This window comes from Musca vetustissima, unplaced genomic scaffold (assembly GCF_032173495.1).
Source record: "Musca vetustissima isolate MV318-11 ecotype Yass unplaced genomic scaffold, APGP_CSIRO_Mvet_v1 utg1463, whole genome shotgun sequence".
NCBI lineage: Eukaryota > Metazoa > Arthropoda > Insecta > Diptera > Muscidae > Musca > Musca vetustissima.
This window is the reverse complement of record NW_026886420.1, coordinates 183170-203062: the sequence shown is the minus strand read 5'-3', so window position 1 is coordinate 203062 and position 19893 is coordinate 183170. Positions and strand designations below refer to the sequence as shown.

At 32.9% G+C, this 19893-nt stretch overlaps 1 protein-coding gene across 1 annotated transcript in view; it reads left to right on the top strand.

Moving 5' to 3' along the window:
• The first annotated feature begins 497 nt into the window (after nucleotides 1–497).
• The window catches only part of LOC133333884 (cGMP-dependent protein kinase, isozyme 2 forms cD4/T1/T3A/T3B), a 34101-nt gene continuing 14705 nt past the window's right edge, over nucleotides 498–19893 (top strand). The window contains exons 1-2 of the mRNA XM_061542194.1: nucleotides 498–889; nucleotides 1374–1540. Of these exons, the coding sequence (XP_061398178.1) occupies nucleotides 513–889; nucleotides 1374–1540 (544 nt within the window). The 5' untranslated portion in view covers nucleotides 498–512. The remainder of the gene's footprint in view (nucleotides 890–1373; nucleotides 1541–19893) is intronic.

The window sequence follows — 19893 nt, the reverse complement described above, 5'->3', positions numbered from 1 at the left end:
TTTAAAAGCGTACTAAACAAAAACAATTCAACTGCCGAACAACTTTCGCTTTCGCACTTTGTGCGTTCGATTGACGTGTGCGCTGACGCAACGTCGCTGCAAACTGTAGCTGGAAATGCATGTTTGAATTACGCCGCTTCTCATTAAAGTAATTTACGCAACGCATCCACTAAGCAACGACTATAACAACAACTATGAGCCAAAAACGTCAATTGAATTACTCCAAAGAATGTCATCGTCTGGAGGAAATTGTGGACAATCTTCGGCATGAACTGCACTACACCCGGCTGGCCCTGGATGACAAAGACAATGAAGTTCAAAGTCTAAAAAAGGCCTTGCGAGAGTGCCACCAATGCAGTGGAACACAACATCACCATCAGAAACATGCTCCCTCGTCATTAGGCAGCACTGCGGGTCAACGACATCTGGAACGTTGTGATGGTGCAAGCGATGTTGATGATAATGGTCAAACCGATACACTGCCACCCCCAACTGCTTCTCAATTACAGGAAATGATTGATGTTATCGATCATCTACAAATTGCCCTGCACGATAAAGAGAAAGCTTTGACCGAATGCCAAGAACGTAATCGTTTCTTTTGTCAGAGTATTGCCCGGCTCCAGCAAGAGTGTCATACCAAAGATGCCCTAGTCGTTGAATTGCAGAATGAAATTGATAAATTCCGTCAGGTGGTCAAGCCGTTGACTCAGGTTTTCCTCCAGCATCACAAAACGGAATGTGATGATATAAATTGTAATATTGGCATGGAATCGACACGAGTCCTGCCATCGGAATACAAACGCATCAAACGTCAGGGATGCAGTGCTGAGCCATTAACCAATTTGGTCGAGGCCGAGGATAAGCTGATGAAGATACCCAAATGTGCAAAGTAATTTTATGGTTTTACTGTGGTTTATTAAATATTAATTACAAGTAGATAGAATTGCCTCAATATTGGACCAATTTTGATTAAAAATATGAAATGGGAATTATTGACATTTAATATAAACAATGTTAACTGCCCAGATCTTTACATTCCAAATTACATCTAAAGGAAAATGTATTTAAAATTTCAAAATGTTTGAAATCAAGATTAACAATTTGAGAGTAAATATCCTTCCTTTACTATTTCCAAATTCAAAAAATAGCCATTTTGATTAAGAAATATAAACAGGTCTCTAATACCCAAGGTTATATATATAGTTATATATATTGTATTACTTGTGTTCTCTTCGGACAATTTATTCGATTTTTCTCCAAAGTAGTTGTTTTTGTAAAAACAATTCTCAATTTAAGTAATTACTTTATAATATTTACTAAATATTTATAACCGCAATTTTTCTAACCTCCTTCCTTCCTATCTTTTTTTACAGATCACGTGAACTTATTAAATCTGCCATTTTGGATAATGATTTCATGAAGAATTTGGACATAACGCAAATCCGGGAAATTGTCGATTGTATGTATCCGGTTAAATATGCAGCCAAGAGTCTCATTATCAAGGAGGGCGATGTCGGCAGCATTGTTTATGTTATGGAAGGTAAGTTACATTGCATTGATTAGAGTCGTATTTTCAAAAGCGCCTAAAAGTATGCTCATATTTTTTGCAAAAATAAATGACTTGGGTGGAAATGTGTAGTGTTACTACAATTTTCACCGTTAATAATGCAAATATAAGCGTGCGTTGATTGTTTATTATATTGGAAAAATTATAATAACAACAAATGCATAAAAAATAAAATTATAATAAAAAATAATTTAATATATTGACATATTATTCATCGAATTTCCCTAAAGATGATTTTGAGAGTACAGTAAAATCTCGATAATCCACACATCGCTAATCCAGATTATCCGGTAATCGGGAATGCATTTCGAAAATCATTGAGGATTCTCAACATATTTTTTTATTAAAATCGTAGCAAGCACGAAACTCCTTTTAGAATTATGAGCGGGTGAATGCTTCCGTCATCAGTGCGGTAATTTGGCACGACGCCTTCAGTAAAGAGGTCATACAAAATTGTAACCCGCCAAACACTACTGTATCTATTTTAGGACAAATTGTATTTATTATATTTGACAATGATCTCGCCACTGATCCTCATCTGATTCCTTAGTTTTTTGTTGTGATAATCCGGATAATTTGGCAATCCGGATTGAGGTCTGCAATCAATTGTCCGGATAAACGAGATTTTACTGTAGTTGACTAAACCAAAGTTTTATCTGTTGTAATCGAGAGTATGACTATATCAAAGCAACAAATCGAAAATAATTTTAAATTTCTGCACTCAAAAAGTATTTTGCCGTACATATACTCCAGTAATAAAACCAGCCTTCTGAAATAAAGTTTTAAATATTTTGATCATGATCGATCAATAAATCTCAGATAGTAGAAGGAGTGGGCCAATAGATCTCATCTTCCGTAGGGTTGGTAAAAATATTACCATGTTCAAAGTTCGGGATACTCCATTCGCTTCATATAGGGGAGACTGGGGCACCTTCGGCATCGGGGCACCTTCGGCAATTGCGTTTTCGATATGAAGCTCTCACCGTACATCAAAAAATTAAAAAATAAATAACTGACACAAAGTTTGAAATTTCTAGCTAATTTATTTAGATACATAGGTTTTTGTATTTTTATAGATGTTTCTGTAATATTTCAATTCCATTTCGTAAGTATTTCGTGTATAAAACTTTTAAAATTTTTAAGACAATATTATTAAAAAGTGGTTATCTACGATGTGTGTTATTATGAAAATATTTAAAAATATAAGTTTTTACAAATCTGATCGAAAAAAATGAAAAAAACTATAAAAAGTATATTCGGGGTACATTCGGCATTTTAAAGTGGGGCACATTATATACAGATTGAGCAATATTATTTCCTTAAAATTTTTTTGAGTTTGTCTTTAAAACTAATCCTTTAATATGGCTCCAAGTCGCATATATAAGATCAGACGTGCTTGTATTGACGAAAATGCGATAGAAAATCTCTATTTCTGATAGTGTGTGCGACCTTCAGATGTAAACGTCCGCCGCTAGAAAATAAAGCCCTATAATTCAAAGATTGTGCGGCGTATTAGAACCAAATAGAGCCTTTAGAGGATCAGAATTTCAACTAGACTAATAGCGATGACAATTACCCGGCTATGACTATGGTTTGCCCCATCAAATGCCGAATATTTTCGGCGAATTTGACTTTTTTTACAAAACTGTAAAATTTTTTAACTAATACTATTTTTGTATATCTTTTTTGTACTATTATTTATAATTAAGAGTCAGGGGACAATAATCAGCCATAAAGTTGTTATATATGTTGAATAAGTACTGAGATATAGAGCTCAAAAAAAAAGTGCCGAAGGTGCCCCAGTCTCCCCTACTATTAACATTCACCCAAATGTTAATTCTTTTTGTGGAGGTACGAAAAGAATGTTTCGGACAAATCGGATATTCCATTCGCTTCATATTATATATTGATCCCTTGTAGTGGAGTTACCACAAGAAGTGTACCGATAGGCTTCATCTTCGTATATAATATAGGGTAGGTAGAAATATTACTGTATGCTCAGATACTCCATATTCTTAAATTTTCCTAAATGTTGGCACCTTTTGAGGAGATTCCGGAAAGGTGAACCGAGGAAATCACAAAGGCGACTTTTCAAGATCGACTTTCGATTTTCTTTTTAAATACATAGTTTATTATCCCAAAGCCCAAATTTCCCAAAAATTACACATTCCAGAGTTTTATTTTACCTATTGACAACATTTTATATAAAACAATTAAATTTTTTAATTTTGAAAGAAATTTTACCATGTGCAAAATTTGAATCAAGTGGTTTATACCCATAGACAAACGGTTGGACATTTTAAAATCGACTAAATTTTCCTTGAAACGAATAGGGCACATTCCTTCGTAATAAAGTGTATACAGCCTTATTTTCTTTAAGGCTAAGCGTGATTTTATATTTGTCGGGATCGGGATCGGTGTTGAGAGTTTCTCTCTCGAGAGAGAGTAATTAGAGTTGCGCTATTTTTAATTTTGTAACAAGCGTACTTTTTGTTAACAAAAGGTACGAATTGACATAAACGTACCAAAACAAAAATTAGATTTTTTATTATTCGTGAATACATTTACGCTTAAATTATAACATATGTTATTTATGCAAATAACTGGTATAAATATTGGCCAATATTTCTCGATAATTATGATTTATTATCATTTGAAGTAGAATTTAAGGTACCTTTTCGTACTTTTTTGTTCCTACCTGTGGTAATGTTTTCCAACACAATTCACAATTTACCACTGAGAGAGAGAGAAACTCTCAACACCGATCCCGGCAAATATAAAACCACGCTAAGGGAAAAGACATCTGTGTGATCGTTTTCAGTGGTGCGGATAGTTTAGATCACTGTTCACCAAACAGGCGCCCGTGGGCGCTTTTGGAGAGTACCAATACAATCACAGTTCTGTGTTCGAACTCAACATTATTCTCGACATCGAACATGTCGTATGCTTTGCAATGCTTTAACATAGACGATCTGTACCGAGAGAGCGAAAATTACTCTCCCAACGGATCTATGCGTGTGTCCAACACAACCATAGCAGTTTGCATATGTATTGTTGGCTAACCCTGGTTTAGATGTTATTCTTATAAAAATTTAGCCATGTCTGTCTATAGCAGGGTTAGCCAACAATAAATATGCAAACTGCTATGGTTGTGTTGGACACACGCATAGATCCGTTGGGAGAGTAATTTTCGCTCTCTCGGTACAGATCGTCTATGTTAAAGCATTGCAAAGCATACGACATGTTCGATGTCGTGAATAATGTTGAGTTCGAACACAGAACTGTGATTGTATTGGTACTCTCCAAAAGCGCCCACGGGCGCCTGTTTGGTGAACAGTGGTCTATAGGGATCATACACACTATGGAGGGAGACTCTTTTATGTAGATATACAGGTAATTTCTCAACCAAATTTAGTTTTAGGACCAATTCGGGTTTGAATTAGGAAATAGATTTTATCGAAAAATGTGTTAATATGAATACAACAGAACCCTTTAATATTTTGTATTTTGAAGACCTCAGCAATATTAACTTCCATTTTTTCCATTCTCAATAAAAATCTTGTTGTTACGGACCCTAGTAACTCTTAAATCGTGTTTTCCCCGTTCATTTTTCCTTCTCTGACTATTTAACTAATCATTTTAATTGTAAACATACATTTCAACATTGTCTTGGACAAATATTTATTCCAATTAAATGTCCTACATAATATGCATGTAAAATATACCGGAAACAGGGTTACTGAACAGAATGGCAACTCTTAACAGCACTTGAAGCTGTATATGTGTGAGCGAAAGAGTGAGAGAGTGAATGTATCCCTCTCTTCTCTTTATGGCTCTTCTGTAATCTCATCAACAACAAACAAGAAGCGTGCACAAACATTTTCATTTTCGCATTGAATATTTTGTTTCGTTGTTGGCTGCTTGTTTACTTCGTCGTTTTTGGTCGATTGTTTTGGTTGGTATATCATGTCTTTGCTTGCTCCAACCCAAGTAAATTTTGTGTGTTGTGCGCTGGTATGTGTGAGTGTTTGTTTTGTTACTAACCTCAGATCATTTGATGTGGGGATCAGACAATGGTTGGCTGGCTGGTTGGCAGTCGTGTTTTGATCATTACGCGAAGAGCAACGTTTAGCGCATTCCGGTTTGATTGCTCGCTCGACAGTGACGGCCGATATTTTTTTATTCGTTTCAAAGCCGAATTAGTGTGGCTTCGCGTTTCGATTAATTATTTGTTTAAGTTCACGTTGGTATTTTTGTCTTGTCTTGTTTCTTTATTTTACATAAAATAAAGTAAAAATTAATAACCACAAAGCAACAACAACGAAACAACATTGCGGAAGAAATACCAAAAAATATATAAAAATTAATCATAAGAAAATCATAGAATACAAAACAGAGAAGAAGAGAGAAAAAATAACAACAACAAAAAACCATAATCATCGTCATCACAAGGAAATCAACAATGGTCATTTCGGCATTCCAACCAAGTTTTATGTGTTTTTCTTGAAGTGTATTCGAAGTGTGTGCTAATATGAAACAAACAATCAATTTGAAAATCTGTATGTAATTGAAATGTGAATTGGAGCAGCAGAAATATTTAATAAAATGTTTTGATAATAAAAATACAATAAATAGATCGAAACCACTTGAATAATAATAAATAAGAAAAATAATAACATAAAAGTGATATAGTTTTTGCTACCAAGCAAATTCAACAAAATCGACGGCTGCTGTTGTTATTATTATCGTACGTATTACATACCTACATACATACATAATGAGCCTCGATGTGATTATGTATGAATATGTGTGTAGAGTAGATCTGAAGTGAATAAAACAAAGCAATTCGTACATTGTCATACCTGACGACTACCTACCCTGAATGCCTGGCAGCTTGCCTACTGCCTGCCTGGCCTGCAGCTGATTATTACAATGCTCTTTGATGTATAAAATTTCCTGATTTCAAAATTCTGAAACTCTTCATCGTTGGCTGCTTCGTTCGTCCGTTGATTGTGGCTGTTTTGCGGCTGCATGTTCCTTCTCGCTTTATGCATTATGACTTCGGATCATGCAACAGCTGTTGTTGCTTCGGTTTGGAATTGTATACACGTTGTTTTTGTTGTACCTTTTTACTTGTTTTCTTTGTTTGTTCGATATGCATAATGATCAAAGCGCTGAACTGGTAACACCACCGCGTGCATACTCACACACATGGACATGTTGCATTCGAACAGATTTTGGTCCGGCAATTATGACGGACCTACAGGAATAATTTGAAATCAATTGAGTTTATATTTCATTTTATATGTAGAATATATCGAACATGTTTATGAAATACTCATCAATGTGAACTCCATCATGTTCGAAGTTTATTATAACAATGTTCGACTGTATTCCTACTTACGAAGTGGACCACTTTTTGAAAGCTGAATTAAGACACATGTTTTAATGGGAACATTTCAAAAACAGGTGTTGTTCTTTATTTAAAACTGGCTTATATTTGCACTTGTAAAGGGCGAACAGTTTTATGTCGTGAACGTAATACTCGGGTTCATGAACTTGTCAGTGTCGTTTTGGGTGTTATTGAAAAAACAAATTGGGATTGGTTTAGTAATCTACAAAACCCTGAATGCGGGTTCATATATATCATTTGATTATGATAAAAGGTCGAATCAAGGTTTATTTTCGTAATTAGGCTAAATTTATGTTACAAAGTTAAATCATCTTGCGGGTTGGTGTTGTACTAAAAAAGATATATCACAATGGAACGAAATCAGCGAATGAACGAGATCACAAAAGGGAACGAGATCAGAAAAAGAATCCAATGAACTGGACCTAGTTCCTATCTTTCCTTAATTGGAATAGTTGCAATGAACTAGTTCGTTCCGGAACAACCCAAATCTGTCGGATTGTGAAAATACATTATTAAAATCGTGGTATGCTACGAAATTATGTGTTCCTTATCAATGAATAGTTGTATTTTTTTATAAAAACATAAATGATGACAAAATTAATAAAAATATTTAAAGCAATTTAAAAAACCGCAATAATCCGGAAAATTGGTAATGAAGATTGGGGTATATAATCAATTTCCAGATTACATACATTCGACATGTAGCGAATTATGGCTGATTTGCCTCAAATAAAGTGGAAATACGATGAAGACCTACCGAAAGTTCAGTTTCAGTATATCAAGGGAGAGAATCCCTTTAAAGTATTTATTGTACATTTAAAAGTACACAAAATGACTTTCTAGAGGACACTTGGGTCTTGAAGAACATAAAAATAAATACTCAACTTTACATAGTTTGAAAATTTAGCTAGCTTCATTATATCTGGGTTATGACAAAATTGAAAAATTTAAAAACCCAATATAGAACCAGTGAGTAGGACGGGGCCGACCATACGGAAAATTGTAGGAGTCGTCCTTGGCCCTAAGCGGAACTTCATGTAAAAACTCAAAGCGATCAGCGTAACATTTTTCACACAAACTGTTCGGTTAGGTCCCATTCTCTCTGCGAAATTGTGTGACGTTCGGGTCATAATTATGGCCTCTAGGGTTTAAAAATTAGTTTTTGATTCATTACCAATAGGGGTCTTCTTTGGCTAGAACCGTCCTATATGCAAAGTTTCGTGACGATTGGTTCATAACTGTGGCCTGTATCCTGTTTATACATTGTAATGGACAGACTGACGAGCACACATGGCTAGATCGACTCAGCTAGTCGAGATATGTATACTTAAACGTAGTTCTAGGACCAATATTTTGCGGCGTTACACACTATTGGGGCCACAAAACTATAATATTTTGACAACATGGTTGTGTATGGTATACAAACCCTTTATCCAAATTTTTTATACCTTTTTTTATATAAATTAGTATGCACAAATACATATTTATACATACATAAAATTGGACAGTAATGGTATGTGGGTACTATGTCGAAATGTGGATAGATAGCCCGCTACACTAAATCTTCGCAAAAACGTGGAACAGAACCTTTCTAAAGTCACTACCATCCTTAGGCTGCACATGCTGCTACAAAAAAAAAACGTAAATCTCGACGGCAAAATCTATGCATTTTTACAGGAAATTAAAATGTTCTTCATCGTAATTAGATACATGTTAGTCCTACAACATCTGTCATCATTCACAAGACAGGTGCTAAAACTAGTTACACACACACACAAACACATTCTAGTTATGTGCATAGAATTCTCGCATTCATTTTGTTTTCAATCTATTTCTTTATTTCCATTTGTTGTTTATTTTGGGGTTTCTTATTGTTTATTCGTTCGTTTGTTGGCTGTGTTTCCATTGCATGGATGTAAATTGATTCTTGTGCAAAAATACAACAACAACAAAAGAAACGGAACGGAACCGATCACAGAAACATGCACACACATACTCGGCCCAGACAAAAGAGCGCACCTAAACACGATCGGAAAAAAGTGAAAGTGAGCTCTAGCCAGGCAGTCAGCCAGCCAGCTTAGCTCCATGTGTTTATCACCCAACAAAGACAAGAGTCACAGCAACAAAATCCACGCTAAGCAGCCACTCTAATCTGTGTTTCTAAACCTTGTTCTCGTTAGTCGTTATGTTGGTTGAGTCGTTCTATTTCGTTACAACGATATCGACATGGTTGCCGAGTTTCAGAGTTCATATTCATATCAAAATTGTTGCTTGTGTCGGAAAAACTATAAGAAATAGCTAGGGTATTTAGTAAGAAAGGATATTGAAATATTTTTAATAAATTTTCAATTATAGATTGTCATTTGGCGTTTCACTACTTGGGTTCCCTAGGACTAATTGATAATTTAGATGATCTGTCAAAAGTGGTTAGATACTGGGGACATGAGAAAAGAAGGCATTCCTAATTTACTCGGAATGAAAAAAAAATGTTCCTCATTTGCCCGCCCATTGAAAAACTGGGTTCTCAAATAAATCTGACCACAGATTCCTATTCACTGTGGCAAATTAAAAAAAAAAAACACTAAATACAAGTTCTAATTATTCCAAAGCGGCATCCCTGTTTGTTTGGAAAAAATTTGAAGCGTGATACTAATTTTTAATACATAGTATCAAATGTCTTTATTCTAAGAGAATATTAAATTATCTCATTTCTAACTCACTCTCACTAAAATATATTCATGCCCATTTGTCCCGCATACTAATCGAGAAACAGTGACAATTCATATTAGTCGATCAAAATATTTGGCATTGTAAATGTCATTGCTCTTATTTGGTGTTGTGTATCATTTTGAGGGTATCTCCGCCAATAATAAACGAAAAAAATACCCATTACCGAAGCTGCCTACTAGCTTTGTTGTATTACGAGGAAACATTTTTTTGGTTTTTTTGTAAATTCAATACAATCTCATCGACAAATTAAGTATTTTTTGCCCCAAATGAAATAACATTTGAATTCCGGTTTCGTTTGGTTTTTTCGGTCATTGGTCGGTCGAAAGCAAATTACATGAATTGTCTGTTGTCGTCATTTGATGACAAACGGCCGCTGTTTTTTTTATTTCGACATTTTTTGCACTTCATATGGAAGAGGAAGAAGAAAAAGAAAAAACCTCGTCTACCTACCAACCGTTAAGTAGTATTCAATTTGGAGTTTTTGGGAGTGTTTAGTGGAAAAATGTATTGGTTTTATTGGAGGCGAATTCGTGTCATACGGTATTGTTAGTGTTGGCAATGTGGCATTTTTTCCTCAATTCTAAGTGAAATGGTTATTATGAAGACAACGAAAATAATATAGTTTCGGATTTTATATTTCAGAGATCCAAAACAATGAAACAACACACTAAAAAACTTTCTATCTGAAGAATAGCATTCTATTCTAGACAGAAATAAAAAACATGTTATAATGTCCTGATAGACATATCACCGTCTAATTAGTAGAAAACTCTTAAGATTCTTCTTAAGGAGACACAATATCACTCTAGAAAGAAGACCTCCTATCCCGATATATATACGAAGCTACGGCATTGGATATATGAAGGCAGGGACGTACACAGTGGAGGTTCCCCGATTTTTTCTCTTTTTTTCATTACAAAAATTTATTTTTGGAAACAAAATATTGAATCAGCCCCCGAAATGAAGCCCCCTGCAAGAAATGCCAATAGCGAATCCCTATTGACATTAACACATGTACTACAGACCGCTGTTAACAACTCCATGAATTTTCCTATAAACATTTTATATAAACGTGTCATTCGAAAGCCAATATTGTCAATATGGACATTGGGGGTAGTAGTGAGTCAATAGAGATCATGGATGTTTTCAATAGACCTTTAAATTTCTTTTATTCATACATTTTTACTAAAATTTTGTAATTTTTGTTTGTTTTTGTTTTGTTTGTACCTTTTCCCCACTCTATATAACATTTTGTAATTCCCTGACAAGTTCTGAAATTATTTTCATTTCGATAAATGTATGTAGAACAAGACATTCGAATATTAGATTGCCAAAAATACTGATAGTTCTTTATAGAGAACATTTGTGATGGGAAATCCCTTGACCCCAGAGATCATCAGTATATAAAATTATTTAGCAAAATATAATTATTTGTTAAAAAATGCTGTCCCCATTGATAAGGAGATTTCTTTACGTGTAATTGTATTAGTATTATGTGATCTAAATTAAATGATATTGTGATTTCAGGCAAATCACAGCTCACTTTATAATCACTCAGCACGAACAGCTGAAATTGTTGATTGCGACTTCTAAATTATTATCTTAAACAAAACAAATGGGATTATTTTTTATAAATTTTTGTTGAAATAATAACAACAATTAAACAAATATTCATTGCAGTACAATATATATTTTTTCGTGTGTGTGTGTTATTTTTTAATAAATATTGTGTATTGAAATTTTGATGTAAACAAATGTAACTACCTCCATGTTTATAGTGTATGAGTAAAATGCGGAAGAATCATCTACAGTAAACAGATGTCTTATATTATCTATAGAATTGTTCGCATTCCGCATTTTTTTAATTCCGCATAAAGTAACATGTCGGGGGAATATTTTGTATGGATATATTATATAAATTATTTGATAGTAAAATTAGATAGTCCAATAAAAATCATTGTTTTCATTATAAAAATCAATAGATTTAATATTTTGAAAACATTTTTAATACAAATTTAAATAGTACCACCATTTAGTGTTTCTTATGAATTTAGCGTTTTATTCTTCGTTTACACGATTAGCCACACTGTCATCGATCACCACATCGACATTCAAAAACAACCTGAAGTTGAGAGGATTAAGCCAGACTTCGTGTGAGTGGGAGAACCAGAGAATACAAAACGTTGCTCATTAATGAGAACACGTGCAGCTAGTTTCATACAAGTTTTGCCAATTTACTGCTCTGCTGATTTGCTCTTTCAATTTTAAACTTTGATATTTTCCAAACACATTGATTCGAATTTTAAGTTCAGAAATAACTTTGAAAAGGTTAAATGAAGACATTTTCGTATATTTTTTTATTTTTGCTTTATTTTTACAAAACCTAGTCATCATCTTCATCAGCAGCAGCGACAGCGTTGTAGTCTTCTACCACTAACCAACCAACCACATAGCTGGCGTTAATAAAAAATAAATAAATCCACAACATTAGCAACGAAGGTCTTCGGGGCCATTAAAGTCATTTGCAGTTGTGAAGAAACTCCTTAATTAAGCCAATTTTTGAAATTTACGTGTCTGATACCAAGACGAACGGACGGACGGGTGGACGATATAACACCAGCAGAGTCAGTTAGTGTCAAACTTCAAATTGCGTATCGCGTACTGAACCTAGACTACATACGAGTACATTATTTTAGTTTTGAAGGGCATCCGATGACGTTGATATGCTTGGCGATAATAATGATCATCGCTACAATGATAACGGCAACGATGACAACCAAAACCATTTCTTGGTAATTCTGGTCTAAAAGGAAAATCCCCCCAAAAAACCACAAATTGTTTTTAAGGTTAAACGTCAATTGTTTTGAAAAACAAAATTTAAATATCATCCATGGTGTTTTTTGAAAGTGAAATCCATTACAATTGAAGTCAATGATGAGGAGGCATACAGTTAATAAAGAAGAAGAAGAAGTAGAACACCAATAAGTAATTGCCATCAGTGTTTTTGTTAGGGAAGGAGGTTCCACAGTCATTAAAAAACAAGTGTAAATTTCCATAGTATTGTGAATGATGTATGAAACAAAGAATATATCATGAACGAATTGATTTGGCCCTCAGCACTGAAACTAAAAATTTAATGACATGTGAAGTTGCACAGTGGTTTGTGAGGAAAACAATTACACTCATATAGCCAAGGAGAGGTGATATGTGCAAAGAATTATTTGAAATATAAAAACAGTTAAATTTACTCCAATTTTGAAGCCTTTTACTTTCAAATTGCATTTCGATATCATTATTCTTAATCTAAGTCCTACATTGATGTGGTACACATGTTTACTTTTGATTTCAATACAAAAATAGCTGAATATTCAAATTTTTATATATGGAAAAATCCAACAGCTCGCTTTCAATAAAGTGTATTGCTTTGCTTCCAGTCATTTATTTCACCTATGAATTTATTTTTATCGTTTTTTGAAAACGGCTTAGAATAGCTAATACTAAAGATATACAGCAAAAGCATGTCAAGAACAATAGATTATTAACAAAGCAGAATTTAGCTTCATTCTTTTGAAACAAAAGACGAAACAGAAGATACCCGCTGGTCGAAAAAGTAGGTAGAGTCCAATATAGAGTGAAATTTCAAACCGCTGCATTAAACTGGATTTTATGGTAATAATATACTACTCCACATGCATACATACTTATACGGCAAACAAGCTATTAATTTATGCCATCGTTTTAAAAATGATATTTATATATGAATGAAAAATGAAAATTATCAACATGCCATGCCAGCATTATTTTTTTTATTTTTTGGAGAATAATAGGTGAATGTGTATAAATTATTGAAATTAAATATTTATATATCCAAAAAATACCATATACATATTAGATTAAGTACATGTATAATACCCTGGATAAATATTTATTTTCAAATCCCAATTATTGAACATTTTAGAATAAAAGGAATTTAAATCTGTAAAAAATTTCATAGGGATATTTATATATATATATATATATATATATATATTATAGTTACTCGGTTCATAGAAGTTAATTTTTGGGGAAAATATGTAAAATTCATTTTTTTAAATAAATCAATATTTTATAAAATAATTTTTCTGTGGCCTTTTTAATCAAAATTACATTTACACATTTTCTAACCGAACCAACATATAGATGTGTAAACAAATAAAAAAGAGTCAGTCGGCGTTACGGACAGATATTAGGCTGGAGAAAAAGAAATCCCTTATTTTTATATAAACTATAGGACTTTATTTAACATGCTTCGGAATGTCGGATTTGGAATGCTCCGTTTTGTTGTATGATTTGTTGCTTTTTAAATGTCACTTCATAATGCCTGGCGTTGTTCTGTTGGCCAATTCTGGCCGTTTCTGGTCGATTACTATCTTCAAACGGTCCAGTTGTTGACAGTAGAGATCAGCATTTAGAATTTGGTCATATGGAAGCAACTCATAATAAATAATCTCCTTCCAGTTTCACCAAATGTATAGCAGAACTTTCCTGGTCGTTAGTCCTGATTTGGCCACCGTTTGACCAGGATCGTTTTGCACAGGGTTATCGTATGTGATCCATTTCTCTTCTCCAGTTACCATGCGTTTTAGAAATGGGTCTTTCTCATTCCGTTTGGCATCGCAGATGGAAATTCGATCCATTTTATTTTTTTCTGTAAATTGAGGACACCCAAACATCGAGCTTCTTTTTGAATCCAGCTTTGTGTAAATGGTTTAAAACAGTTTAATGGTCGATTTTTAGCTCCTGGGCGATGATACGACTGCTAACAAGCCGGTCAACTTCGATCATTTCTCCGATTTTGTCGACATTTTCGAGACCGGGCAAATGGATTTTTCTTCCCCCAACCTACTTTATACCCTCACTCTATGGTTTGCAGAGAAGGTCTTCGGAGTTACACACATAAAAAATCCTGACAGATTTGTATACCTTCATCCTTACCGCTAATGAGTATCACTTTTATACGGTGAATTTGTGCCTGATCGAAATATTGGTTTAAAACCCGATGGTTCTTTGGACCAAAAAGAAAATTTGGAGTCGATTTACAAATGTCCGCAGGACAACTCTCGAAGGGTATAGTCGATTTCATCCAACCTTTGCACATCTTAATATTTCTTTCATACTTAGTTCAAGTTCGAACATGGGGAATATCGGTCCACTCCTTCTGCGTCCCCCCCCCCCCAAAATGGTCAAAATTGTGTTTCCTTTTATAAAAACATGCGAACGGACTATCCAATTTGAACCACCCATTGTACAACCTATTATCTTTAACAAGCCTAGATCAAGTAGGAAGATGGGGCCTATTAAATTGAAGCAAATTGAATAACCGATTTGATCAACCATAAATCTGAAACCTCTTTGATAAAAACATACACCTTATATGAAGCGAATAATAAAACTTGTGCGTAATTCCGAAGACCTCCGCAAACCATCGATATCTGTCGGCAACACCGACTGACATTTTTTACTTGTCTTTTTGTATCTTTTTTTAATGGAGGATATAAAAAGTTCGTTTAGGTGAACTTAATGAATTGATCAGGACTAGACAACTCACAATATCTACAGGCTCCGGGGGCTCCCTTAAATTGATATTAGTGAACCTGGTAGAAATGAGGAATATTTTAGGGAAAACTTTTCGAAAGTATGTATTTGAACATAAGACTATGTTACATGCATTACTTCAGCCCACATACAGTGGTGGCCACAGAATTAAAACATTTACTGTGGTAAACATTTTTTGATCAGCCCTCGATTCGTTTGAAGTATTTTTGAAAATTTTTTAATTCAGAACACTTCGATATACTGCACTTAAGAGATTTAGTGTGGAAATGGAAAATTATTTCATGCAATTTTTCCATAAATAACGGTTTTTATGAAAATACATCGACTTTGAAGTGGCCATATAATTAAAACATTGTGTAATTTTTTACTTTACTGCATTTTTTTTTTAATATTTTTTAAAAAAGCTCTTTAATTTAGTTAAATTATGTAAACTAAGCACCGATAAAATCATTTACTGATAAAAATTTTTGAAAAAAATCTGTAAAATCTATCAAAATTGCCAACAATTTGTACAGTACACCTAACATTCAGAAAATCACCTTTATTATAGAAAATAAAGGTCCGAATGCACCAGAAATTGCTAGAATTAGTAAAAAACAATAAATAATTCTCAAAATAAATAAATATTTGAAATAAAAACTCAAAAAATGGGAATTAACCTAAAGGAACGATTCAATTTCAATAGCCTTTACTGAAGAAGGCCGGAATATTTTTGCAGTATGTGAGAAAATATCGATTGATATTGGTATTTATTATATCAAATCGATTGTTCGAGTAGTACAGAATATATTTAATCAAAAAATTTATCAGTTTACAACAGAACGAACAGAGATCAACACCTATGTTGACGAGAAAACGTTTCTGGTACACAGCAGCATGTTTGATGGTTAACTCTTGACCCTTCAAATCTATTGAACATGACAATATTTTTCCAAAATAATATTTTTTGGAGAGAATAATGCCCATTTAATCTATTTTAGCCTAAAAGAAAGAAAAATTGAGCATCAAAAATGCTGCTGTGTGGCGGAATCTTTTACTCGTCAACATAGGCATTGATCTCTGTTCTTTCTGTTGTGACTGGTATATTTTTTGATAAAATATATTCTGTACTACTCGAACAATCGATTTGATGTAATAAATGCCAATATCAATCGATATTTCCTCACATACTGCAAAAATATTCCGGCCTTCTTCAATAAAGGCTATTGAAATTGAATCGTTCCTTTAGGTTAATTCCCATTTTTTAAGTTTTTATTTCAAATATTTATTTATTTTGAGAATTATTTATTGTTTTTTACTAATTCTAGCAATTTCTGGTGCATTCGGACCTTTATTTTCTATAATAAGGGTTATTTTCTGAATGTAAGGTGTACTGTACAAATTTTTGGCAATTTGATAGATTTTACAGATTTTTTTCAAAAATTTTTATCAGTAAATGATTTTATCGGTGCTTAGTTTACATAATTTAACTAAATTAAAGAGCTTTTTTAAAAAATATTAAAAAAAAAATGCAGTAAAGTAAAAAATTACACAATGTTTTAATTATATGGCCACTTCAAAGTCGATGTATTTTCATAAAAACCGTTATTTATGGAAAAATTGCATGAAATAATTTTCCATTTCCACACTAAATCTCTTAAGTGCAGTATATCGAAGTGTTCTGAATTAAAAAATTTTCAAAAATACTTCAAACGAATCGAGGGCTGATCAAAAAATGTTTACCACAGTAAATGTTTTAATTCTGTGGCCACCACTGTATACCATTCTTGAATGGTTTGAATATTTTGATATATGTAAGATTTTTCACACCGTTTAAGCGATTACAAAGGAATATGGTATTCCGTATTCCCTATATCTAGATGAGAAGAGCTGCAAAAATTAAAAATAAATATTTTTTATTGAAAAGAAACAACATTGATGTATGGATTCATATGCAATGGATCCTCCTTTGACAAACCTTTTAAATGCTTGACAAAATTTCAAATAGAAAATTTATTGAAAATAAAATGAGGCTGTGTCAAAATACTTATTCTCTCTGCTAAGCACTTTGCATGTGTCACCGCTTCGATCGTTTTTACAAAACTCCCACAACAATGCAAACCGATTTTAAGTATTTTGAAATGATTTTAAGTGATTATTTATACTCTTTCGAGTCGAGCTTGATGATCTAAATTTTGCAATGAAAAGGAAAGCCCACCATTATGCGACGCGTTCAAATAACAAAAGTATTTTGAAATGTTGTAATTGTAAATGGAAATTATTTCAACTTACTCGTATCTATACGTAGAAAAGATAATTATAATTTGAATTGAGTAGTTTCAAATAGATTTCTTTGACCAATATTCCCCCTGTTACAAAATGATGTAATACTCTCTTCGTGCAAATTTGTTCAGTATTTTAAACAAATGCAAATTGATACAACAACTCGAAAGACACTTGATGGCTTAATAACCAACAATTTATGCTAATAATGCAATACAATTTTCACATACAGTGGTGGTCACAGAATTAAAACATTTACTGTGGTAAACATTTTTTGATCCGCCTTCAATTCGTTTGAAGTATTTTTGAAAAATTTTTAATTCAGAACACTTCGATATACTGCACTTAAGAGATTTAGTGTGAAAAAAGAAACTTTTTGCGTGCAATTTTTCCATAAATAACGGTTTTTATGAAAATACATCGAAGTGGCCATATAATTAAAACATTGTGTGGGATTTTTTACTTTACTGCATTTTTTGAAAATATTTTTAGAAAATCTTTTTAATTTAGTTAAATTATGTAAACTAAGCACCGATAAATTCATTTCCAGATAAAATTTTTTGAAAAAATCTGTAAAATCTATAAAAATTGCCAACCATTTGTACAGTACACCTTACATTCAGAAAATCACCCTTATTATAGAAAATAAATATCCGAATGCACCAGAAATTGCTAGAATTAGTTGAAAACTATAAATAATTCTCAAAATAAATAAATATTTGAAATAAAAACTCAAAAAATGGGAATTAACCTAAAGTAACGATGCAATTGCAATAGCCTTTACTGAAGAAGGCCGGAATATTTTTGCAGTATGTGAGAAAAAATCGATTGATATTGGTATTTATTATACCAAATCGACTGTTCGAGTAGTACAGAATATATTTTATCATAAAATATGTGTGTCAGAACAGAACGAAAAGAGATCAACGCCTAGGTTGACGAGTAAAAGTTTCAAGCACACAGCAGTATGTTTGATGGTCAACTCTTGACCCTTAAAATCTATTGAACATGACAATATTTTTCCAAAATAATATTTTTTGAATCGAATAACTTCCACTTAATCTATTTTAGTATCATGGAAGTAAAAATTTTACAGTTTGACAAATATTTGAAGTCTTGTGTTGAACATCAAAAATGCTGCTGTGTGCTTGAATCTTTTACTCGTCAACCTAGGCGTTGATCTCTTTTCTTTCTGTTCTGACAGATATATTTTATGATAAAATATATTCTGTACTACTCGAACAGTCGATTTGGTATAATAAATACCAATATCAATCGATTTTTTCTCACATACTGCAAAAATATTCCGGCCTACTTCAGTAAAGGCTATTGCAATTGCATCGTTACTTTAGGTTAATTCCCATTTTTTGAGTTTTTATTTCAAATATTTATTTATTTTGAGAATTATTTATTGTTTTCAGCTAATTCTAGCAATTTCTGGTGCATTCGGATATTTATTTTCTATAATAAGAGTGATTTTCTGAATGTAAGGTGTACTGTACAAATTGTTGGCAATTTTGATAGATTTTACAGATTTTTTCAAAAAATTTTATCTGGAAATGATTTTATCGGTGCTTAGTTTACATAATTTAACTAAATTAAAAAGATTTTCTAAACATATTTTTAAAAAAATGCAGTAAAGTAAAAAATTCCACACAATGTTTTAATTATATGGCCACTTCAAAGTCGATGTATTTTCATAAAAAGCGTTATTTATGGAAAAATTGCACGCAAAAAGTTTCTTTTTTCACACTAAATCTCTTAAGTGCAGTATATCGAAGTGTTCTGAATTAAAAAATTTTCAAAAATACTTCAAACGAATTGAAGGCGGATCAAAAAATGTTTACCACAGTAAATGTTTTAATTCTGTGACCACCACTGTATTTACCTCCTATAGCTTCCCTCAACTTACTTCTTTGTGCTATGCTCTAATACACCAACGAGTACTAGAAAGAAACGCCGATAACTTGAAGTAAATACCTGAAACTCAAGAACCGTTAACAGCTGTAACATATTATTACCATACTTAGCTAACAACAACAACACAGCTACACAACACCGGTGTCCAGAAAGATTACAATTGATATTGTCTTTTCTCTTTGTTGTCGTTGTTGTGGAGGTAACGTTCGGTCCTAGGCGAACGCCAACGCTTATTGGGTGGAGTTGCCTTTTTTTAGTTAGGCACCAGCAATCCGAATGCTGCTGCAGTTGCTTAGTGTCCACAATGGAACAGGTTTTTATTTTATTTTTTTAATTTTTTGCACATTTTCCCTTTAAATGTGAATTAAATTAACAGACCAGACTTTTCCAAACGACACGACAACAA